This window comes from Malus domestica, chromosome 11, assembly GCF_042453785.1.
Source record: "Malus domestica chromosome 11, GDT2T_hap1".
NCBI classification, from domain to species: Eukaryota; Viridiplantae; Streptophyta; class Magnoliopsida; order Rosales; family Rosaceae; genus Malus; species Malus domestica.
The window spans coordinates 14876264-14886754 of record NC_091671.1 but is presented as its reverse complement, the minus strand read 5'-3'; the positions used below and the strand labels follow the sequence as shown (position 1 = coordinate 14886754).

The window sequence follows — 10491 nt, the reverse complement described above, 5'->3', positions numbered from 1 at the left end:
AATCTTGATGGATACATATAATGAGAGCTAATGGAATAGAAAAGTACAAATTCTTGTACCAAAGTCGAAACTTTCTACAATATCTCAAAGTATACCTTGGAATATGTGAAACTCCAGAACACTATTCCCCTCTTGGATCCCTTTCCGATTGACAATTGGGATTCATCCGAAAATAGGAAACCTAACTCGTATCCTAAAAATTCTCATAAAAACATAGAGAGAGATTTAAGAGGGAAACTTCAATATCGATGTACTAAAAAAAAAAAAAGTGGAAAACTTTGATTTGACATGTGGCAAAATCCCATTTGAATGTTTTCCTATCGTCGTTGGGATGAAGGATGCCGTGCTAACTTGGGAAACAATTAATCTATAGAAAAAGGGCAACCTGGAAACCCTAACCCACTAACCCTTCAAATATAAATACAATACCGCGTCTTCTCTTTTGGGTACCCACCACTTCCCTCCACCAATTTAGAAGAAGATTCAGAGGAAGAAGACGACGTGTATATATACATATATACGTGCAGATGATATACGAATCATCATGGGGAAGAACAAGATCGACATCAAGAAAATAACCAACAAGAACTACCTCAAGGCCACATTCTCAAAGCGGCGCAAGGGTTTGTTCCGAAAGGCCACTGATCTTTGCTGCTTGACTGGCGCCACCCTTGCGGTTATTGCCTTTTCGCCCGGTAACAATCCTTTCCTCTTCGGCCACCCCTCCGCGGAATCTGTCATTGATCGATTTCTTGGTGAACAAGCGAGGTGTGCATCCGATGATGGCGGAGAGGAGGTTCTTGGGTCAGCTAGTGCCGGCAATGAGCACCAAGATTTGGAATCGAGTCGAGAGGAAGTGAAAGAAGGTTCCGATGTAATGGACGAGGAGAAGGGGAGTTTGTGGTGGGAGAAGCCGATTGAAGAAGGATTGGAACTGCCGGAGCTTAAAAAGTACAAGTCTTTGTTAGAACGTTTGAGGGAGAATGCGGCTATCAAGTTGGATGAGATGAATAGGAGAGAACTTTGTACCAAGGATTATTTGGGTTTGAATTTCGAGATTGGTTCGAGCTCTTCTACTCCTGCCGACGAAAGAGATGTATGAGATTAATGGTTCTGTTGGCAATTTTGGGTTTTAGTTTTAGGGGCGGTGATGGTGGCGGTGCCTCCTTTCCCCGGAGGACTCATGGGTCGAGAGAGCGGTGGGCAACCGCCGGCCTCCCTGGAGTGGAGCGTCATTCTCTAATCGGAGTGTGATTTTGTTTGTTTGTTTTAGTTATGGATAAGTAGGGAATTTGTAGCTCTTCAGCAAGATTTTGTTTTAATGCATTTGTGACTTTTTCTTGAATCTTTCTTTCTTTCTTGCAATATTTTTGTACTTGAATCTAAATTTCCAGAATTCTGGATGTCTCAGTAATTTTGTTGTTCGTCCAATTAATTACAAGTGCGAAACTCTCTGTGCCGGACGTTCGATCTTTCTCAAGTTTCGGGCGCGGTGCCAATCGATTGGCCAGTAATTACTAATGATTGGGCATGAAATTGCTGTGAGTTGAATTCATCTGCAGGAGGTTTTAGGAAGGCTAACTTCAGATGCAGACTTAAAAGTTTAGTCAGAGTCATTTTTGGTCTTTGGACTTGGGTTCATGGCTAGGTGTCACTGGCATTCACTAATCTAGTGGTAGGTGGTGTTGACGAGAGAATCTCTCATGTAACGCTCCGCTTGTGTTAACTACATTGCAATGTTTTGGAATTGAAGAGAAAATCAAGAAGAAAGATGAACACAGAGTTTTAGAGAGAGATTTAGAGAGAGAAATATGCTTTTGTATTGAACTCAATGAACTGAACTTTACTATCTGTTTACAATAGCTATATATAGCTAACTAGAGGAGTAGCTAATAAGCTTTTTAGTAACAAAACTCTAACTAACTCTTTTAACTAACTATTACATCATCACCCAATCCTTTTCACAATTGTTTTGATGAGCTGGCAGTGATATATTCAACAGCTTGTTCGAGTCCACCCAATATGGTTGTTCTTGTTTTGTTGGTGCCTCGAGTGCGTTTCAAGAACAGAGAGAGGCTTGAGTTTTAAGATGGTATAAAAGTTTAAATTTTGGATAATTTTGTCTTTACATGTCCATATGGATTTGGTTTTCTTTTTACTAGTTGAACAGGATTTTTTTTATTTTTTTATAGGAAAACAAACGAAAAATAAACTTGGAATTTGTATAAAAGTCAGAATTTATAAATTGACATATACCAATTCCTTTGTTTGGATTCATAAACATACAAATTTAGAATTTTAGCGTGGAAAAAAACTTGGAATTTGGGATCTCCAATTCTCAAGTTTAAATTCCATGTGAATAGGTGTCATTTCCCAATTTCTATGATTGAGAGTTTAAAAATAACAAATTCCATATTCATTTAGGTTAACCAAACAAAAAAATTCACAAATTCTAGAAAATAAAATCCTATCATTTCAATCACCGTCATTTTAAAATTTCTTAGTAATCTTAAATTTCTTCATCCAAACATAATGTAAAAGTGAACAGTACTAGGAGTGTTTCGTTAAAACTCCATTTTTTTTATGCGTTCCAATATCTTAGTGAATAGGGTTTGAAATTCGTCATAAGTTATTGTACTAGTTTCGAACTCTCTCTCCCTTAATCATAGTAAAATCTAAAATAATTTTTTTCTTTTCTAATTCCTTCATTCTATTTAGGTTTGATGCCTACTAGCTTAGAGTTGTAATTTAATTCATAGATTTTCTTGTTTTTGGGTGAGTTTCTAAATACTGATGAATTTATGTTTATGTTTTTTAGATCCATACGGTTTTCAATCATTCTATCTCGTTTCCTGCTGCATCACTTTAAGTTTGGTGGGCCGGTATGGATATAACTTGTAGTATTGAACTTGACTGGATTCATATCCATTGTTTGGTACCCACTAAGCCAGCAGGACTGGACTGAATAAGGCTTGACTGGATTCACATCCGTTGTTTGGTACTCACTAAGCCAACATAACTGGACTTTGGTTATCTTTTTTTAAATAATTAAACTTTGAAAAAAAATTAAATCGGAGATCGTCAAAATTTTCTCAAAACTGAGAGAAACGCCATAATTGAAGAGTTTCATATTTTTGGGAGAGAGATGAGTTGGACATTGTGACTAGCATTTTCATAGCTTGCTTCAACAAAGAAGAAGAAGCTCGCCAAGTTGATAGGATTCATAACCTGTGTGTCGAGTCGGGATTGAAATCCCATTGAATTATGGACTCATATCCAAGATGGGTAATCAATCCGAGAAATAATTTACACTCACCAAACAAACGTTGGGATTAATATTCATTTTAATTGTCCATATCTTATCCCCATCCAGCACACCAAACGGGCCGCTAGGGCGAGATTGGTTGTGTGCAGTCAGTCGACCGATTCGGTCATGTCATGACTCATGATGATTGGTCGCGTATTCAGTCCTATAACTCATGCTTATGGTTGGAACCACTCGTCGGTCGGGTTGATGGGCCTTTTGTTGGCACTTGTGACGGGTTTGAAGTCGTCCTCACCAAGCTTTTCTTGGGCTCCTTGGGGTGGGGTTGGATTGTCATGGGTATGAACAGTCCACCCTCCATATATACTACCCTGTCAGAAGCATTAGCATGAGATGTCACAAAATAGTATGTCCAGGTACACGAGCAGGGTATTAAATAAACCAGCTTAGGAAGTAATAATTATTCTAATTAATTTTGGAGATAATTTTTTTTTCTATTTCTTCTTGAATTTTGGTTAAGAGCTATTTAGAGAGCCCATTCAAAATGCTCACTGCACTGCACCAGTAGTTACAAAAATACAGCATGCTTAGTTCACCAAGTAGAGGAAAGCGAGTTGATGTGCGAATTCTCATCCACTCTTTTTTAAAAAAAAAAGAATAAAAAGGAAAGTAAAAAATAGTAATATAAATATAAAGATTACCAAAGCTCCAATCTCGCCATTTAGTGGATGACAAGTTCATCATTTAGTAGGAGATCTTAGGTAAAATTTTGTAATTAACAAATTTAATATCATTTTCTGAACATAAATAATATCGTTATAATAATAAAAAAAATTTAGATGTTGTGAAATTAAGGATATGTTGTATGCAGTGGAATAAAGTAAGTGAGACACTATTTACGAGGTTCAGCAAGTGTGCCCACATCCTCGGAGCAGCAATATTACTTTATTTCATTATCTGAAATAATAGGATTACAAAAAAAACTCTCACTATTTTCTCTATTCTCTCTAACCTGGCTCACTGATGTTTTCTTCTGCATACCTCTTCTTTCTTTTCTTTCCTCCTTTCCTCTGTATGTTTCTCATCTCTCGTCTTTCCTTTATTCTTTAGTCTTTTATGGCAAAATGTCTAACAAACTTACCAAACCTACCAAGACTTTTTCTTTAACAACAAAGTATGGCTATATTTGGTTATGCATGTTTTTCAACCTAACAATCTTATCATGACATTTTCTCTAACAACATTGTAGAGCTACGGTTATATTTAGTTATTACTATAGGCATTCACAGCTCCATTTACAGCACTAGAGACTTTTAAGCATTTTTTTTAAGCGAGCGTCAACTCATCTTCGCATAACACATCGTAGAAGACCAGAAGTACATTATCTTTAGATAACATTTAGACTTGACTAGATAGTCCTGAGTCATCTTTCTCCTCCCAAAGGCCAACGATTTTGCAGTGCAAGTGGGTTAGAAACCATAAACAAATCTCCTTCCATGTCCTACCATTTTCAACTTGATCGTTTTGGTACATGATTACAAGGCCATATGAATTCTACTCCACCAAATAAAACTATATGCCATAACACTACGTTTTACATGTTCACGCAGACTTACCAAACAGATTTGCAGCACTTAACATGTCTCTCTACTAGTACCGATAAAACTTAATTAATTTGCTGAAAGTGGTAGCTAGAAGCTGGCCTTGCCGAATTTCACTATACTTATTTGACGTTCTACAACAATCACAGAGCGAGTATTCTTTGGTTTACATTCTCCAAGTTTTTTTTTTATTGATAATCATTTCATTTTCAGTTTTTTAATTTTTAATTTTTAGTTTTTGGTTTTTATTTTTTTTAAAACAGAAAACAAAAATTTTGTTTGGTAACTACTTTTAGTTAAAAAAAAAATAAAAAATAAAAACCAAAAAGTGACTCAAGGCCAAAATTTGAAAACTCAAGAAAGAGAGTAGTTTTCAATTTTCATAGCAATACATTTTAATGTATGTTATGGCTTAAGTAATTTTGTTGAGGAAAAACAGGAAATTCAAAATAGTTACCAAACAAGGTTTCAGTTTTTAAATTTAAAAAAAGTTTTCAGATTTCAAAAAAGTAAATAAAAAGATTGAAAATTGAAAACGAAATGGTTATCTAACAACCCATAGAATTTTATATTTAAGCAAAACTAATGAAACGTTAAAAAAAATTAGTTTTAATGAAAAATGACAAATAAAGGTGTAAGTGAATAGTTCCAAGAAAGGTAAAAATGTGGTTTTTCGTTAAAAATGAAGAGTACCGGAAGTTTCGTTAAAACTCCCTTTTATTTATTGTAAACTACAATGAGAATTCCAAAAGAATAAGAAATCTGGAAATACTGTCTCACTCGGGAAGAAACTGTTTGCTCGAATGAGCTGGGAATTTAATTGAGCGCCCACTGCTAGACTTTTCTTTTCTTTTCTTTTCTTTTTTTTTTGCCCCTTATCGAATCCTTTCGTACCCAAATTATTGATGTGTAACCCTTGAGCTAATATCTTGGAGCTAAAGTTACAAATTTTGATTTTCCTTTTATGTGTTTATCTTTCTGATGTAATCTGAGCCATTGGATCATAGTCCAAGTGGTCTCTTCTCTAGCATAGGATCTAAGTGATAGAATAAGACAAGTGACATCATTTCATAGGATGATAGCAATGAATGGTTGAGATTGTGTTGTGTATTGGTGAGTGAAGGATCTCCCTTCCTCTACATACATAACGATTACAAAATGTATTTTGGTCTTACAGAGTGAAATCCAAGAGACATATTCAATCATCTTCTCTCCGAACACCATTGCTGTTTTGTTCTTCAAACTCTAACACAGAGAACTCCATTGAAATACAAATAAAACACAAACTCTAATATGGCCTCAGAGCCGGGTTCGGTTATCTAAACTGGGCGTAAATCTGTGAAAAGAAAACTGGAATTGATTCGAGCTGCAATCGAGCTCATACGACGATCGAGGTGGTGTGATTTCTTGAATCCGATGTCTAACATGGCAGGATCGGGCACTGCTGAGCTTCGCACGCCAGTTTTCAATGGAGAAAATTATGAGTTCTGGAGTATTCGAATGAAAACCATTCTGAAATCTCATGGGTTATGGGATCTCGTTGAAAATGGGTTCGATGCTTCAGATCCAAAGAAGGAGAAGAAGAAGATAGAAGAGATCGAGGTCACTGAAGTGGAGAAGCCGACGTTAGCTGAAATCCTGATGAAGGATGCTCGTGCACTTGGGTTGATCCAAGGTGCTGTCTCAGACCAAATTTTCCCCAGAATTGTGAACGAAGAGACTTCAAAGGGTGCTTGGGACATTCTGAAGCAAGAGTTCAGAGGAGATAAGCAAGTAAGGAGCGTAAAATTGCAAGGTTTGCGTCAAGAATTTGAATATACTCGCATGAAAGATAGTGAATCCTTATCTGTATATCTTACTAGATTGTTTGATATAATGAATCAAATGAAGAGTTATGGTGAGGATCTGTCTAGAGAGAGAGTTGTGCAAAAATTGTTGATTAGTTTGCCTAGATCATATGATCCTATTTGTTCCGTAATTGAACACTCTAAGGACCTTGAAACTCTTGAGGTTCAAGAGGTAGTTGCTTCTCTGAAAAGTTTTGAACTCAGATTGGATAGACATGCTGAAAATTCTACTGAACGAGCTTTTGCTAGTCTAAATGTTGGAGGTAAAAACCCTAAGGGAGTAGGTTATTCTGGAAATCAAAAGTTTCAGAAAAACTGGAAATCCAAAGGAAAGAAGTGGGATAATAAGCCAAATTTTGTTCAGAAACCAAATGTCTCTAATGATGGAAACAAGATAGCTTGTAGACACTGTGATAAATTGCATTATGGCAAATGTTGGTTTGAAGGGAAGCCTAAATGCACAAGTTGTGGGAAACTTGGGCATGTGATCAGAGACTGCCATGGAAACAAAAATATACAGAAGGTGAACTATGTAAACCAGGTTGAAGAAACTGGTACCCTGTTTTATGCATGTAATGCTATGACAGATGTAAAGGTGAATCACTCATGGTACATTGATAGTGGTTGTAGTAACCACATGACAGGTGATGAAAGATTACTAATCAATATTCAAAGGAATCTGACTTCCAGGGTGAAGATGGGAACTGGAGAAATTGTTCAGGTTGCAGGAAAGGGGACTCTTGTTATAGAGACCAAATTGGGAAGAAAGCACATTCAAGAAGTGATGCTTGTTCCTAGACTTGAAGAGAATCTGCTAAGTGTTGGACAGATGATGGAGCACGGGTACTATCTATTGTTTGGAGGAAATATTGTGAATATCTTCGATGGTTGGTCACTGGATAATCTTGTTGTTAGAGTGCAGATGACAAACAACAGGTGTTTTCCTCTTACAATGATTCCCGCAAATCAGTTAGCTTTGAAAGCAAGTGTGACATATTGTATGCAGATATGGCATAAGCGTTTGGGGCATCTAAATAACAGAAGCATCAAAATGCTTGAAGATCAAGAAATGGTTCATGGATTGCCTTATTTGGAGAAAACCTCTGTTGTGTGTGAAGGCTGCATGTTAGGAAAGCAACACAGAGAGTCTTTTCCATCAAAATCAGCTTGGAGAGCTAAACTTCCATTGGAATTGGTTCACACAGATATCTGTGGACCAATGCAAACTGAATCTATCTTTGGAAATAAGTACTTTCTGTTGTTCACTGATGATTGTACTAGGATGTCTTGGGTATATTTTCTCAGAAACAAGTCAAGTGCATTTGATTGTTTCAAGAAGTTTAAAGCAATGACAGAGTTGCAGTGTGGATATAAGGTGAAATGTCTAAGGAGTGATCGGGGTGGAGAGTTCTTATCAACCGAATTTGACAATTACTGCAATGAGCTTGGAATTCAAAGGCAATTAACCATGGCATATTCTCCTCAACAGAATGGAGTAGCTGAGAGAAAGAATAGGACTGTGGTGGAAATGGCAAAGTCTATGATGCATGAAAAAGGTCTTTCTTATGCATTTTGGGCAGAGGCTGTAAACACTGCAGTCTACATACTTAATAGATGTCCCTCAAAGTCTCTCAAGAAGATAACTCCATTTGAAACATACACTGGTAGAAAACCAGGTATTGCACACTTGAAGATTTTTGGGTCACTATGCTATGTGCACATTCCCTCAACACTAAGGCATAAGCTTGAAGAAAATAGTCACAAGTGTATTTTTGTAGGCTATGGAATTTGTGAAAAAGGGTACAGAGTGTTTGATCCGAGTTCCAGTAAGATCATCCTGTCTAGAGATGTACACTTTGATGAGAATGCTTCATGGGAGTGGGAGAACACTGATAAGAGTGAAATACAAGTTCCCATGATTGCTGAGAATCAAATGGCAGATTGTAGTAAAGGACAAAAGCAAGTGGAAATATGTGAACCAAGTCAATTCTTGGATACATCAACTCAAGTGGAAGATGTTATTACACCACTAAGTGAGAATGTTTTCGAAAGCTCTCAAACAACTGACTACACACCACAGAAATGGAGAAGTGTCAATGAGATCATGGTTCAGTGTAACATGTGCATTGTAGAACCTGAAAACTATGAAGAAGCTATTCTAGATGAGTCATGGGAAAATGCAATGAAATATGAGCTTGAAATGATTGAGAAGAACAACACATGGGAGCTAGTTGATAGACCATTTGACAAGCCAATCATTGGTGTTAAGTGGGTCTATAAAACCAAGTTGAACCTTGATGGATCCGTGCAGAAGAATAAGGCCAGACTGGTGGCAAAAGGTTATTCCCAAAAGCCTGGGATAGACTACAATGAAACATTCGCTCCGGTTGCAAGATTGGATACTATTAGGACCTTGATAGCACTTGCTGCACAGAAAGAATGGAATCTATATCAGTTGGATGTAAAATCTGCTTTTCTGAATGGAACTTTGAAAGAGGAGGTTTATGTTGAGCAGCCACAAAGTTTCGTGAAGGAGAGTGAAGAAACCAAGGTGTATAAGTTGAACAAGGCTCTGTATGGGTTGAAGCAAGCTCCAAGAGCTTGGTATGATGAGATAGATTCCTATTTTAGCAAGGCAGGTTTCAAAAAGAGCTCTAGTGAAGCAACACTTTATGTCAAAACTAGTGAAGCTACATGTATCATTATTGTTTCTCTCTATGTGGATGATATTGTATATACTGGAAGTTGTCCAAAACTACTTGAAGAGTTCAAAAATGACATGATGCAGCATTATGAGATGACTGATCTAGGGTTACTTCATCATTTTCTTGGCATGGGAGTAGTACAAACAGATAAAAGCATTTTTATCCACCAGAAGAAATATGCAATGAAGCTTATTGAGAAATTTGGGATGAAAGATTGCAAATCAGTGGCAACACCACTAGCTGTGAATGAGAAGTTATGCAAGACAGATGGTAGTAAAGCAGCAAATGAAAGTGAATATAGACAAGTTGTAGGTAGCTTGTTATACTTGACTGCTACAAGGCCGGATATAATGTTTGCTTCTAGTTTACTTGCTAGATTCATGCATAACCCCACAAAGAAACACATGGGAACATCCAAAAGGGTGTTGAGATATATTCAGGGCACTCTTGATTTTGGAATTGAATTTGTGAAAGGGAAGACAACTACTCTAATAGGGTACTGTGATAGTGACTGGGCAGGAAGTGAGGATGACATGAGAAGCACCTCAGGATATGCATTTACACTTGGATCCGGTATGTTTTCATGGGCATCAATCAAACAAAACACAGTGGCACTGTCCACTGCAGAAGCAGAATATGTCAGTGCTGCAGAAGCAACATCACATGCTAAATGGCTAAGGTTTGTGCTTGAAGATTTTGGAGAGGAGCAAGTGGAAGGCACACCAATTCTGTGTGATAACACTTCAGCCATAACAATGGCAAAGAATCCAGTTCTTCACCAGAGAACTAGGCACATCAGTAGGAAATTTCATTTTATCAGGGAAGCTATCCAAACAAAGGAGATTGAACTCATCTACTGCAAAACAGAAGACCAGATTGCAGATATACTAACCAAGGCTCTGTCAAAGGATCGATTTGTTTACCTAAGAGATCTACTTGGTGTGAAATCAGCTAAAGGGTTAGAAGGGAGTGTTGATGTGTAACCCTTGAGCTAATATCTTGGAGCTAAAGTTACAAATTTTGATTTTCCTTTTATGTGTTTTATCTTTCTGATGTAATCTGAGCCATTGGAT

The 10491-nt window shown here is 37.1% G+C and overlaps 1 protein-coding gene across 1 annotated transcript; it reads left to right on the top strand.

Annotated features, from left to right (window-relative positions):
* The first annotated feature begins 390 nt into the window (after window positions 1-390).
* LOC103448075 (agamous-like MADS-box protein AGL61) lies at window positions 391-1345 on the top strand. The gene has a single exon (XM_008387317.3). It carries the CDS (start codon window positions 545-547, stop codon window positions 1100-1102), a length of 558 nt encoding a protein of 185 aa, XP_008385539.1. The 5' UTR covers window positions 391-544; the 3' UTR covers window positions 1103-1345.
* Window positions 1346-10491: the final 9146 nt, after the last annotated feature.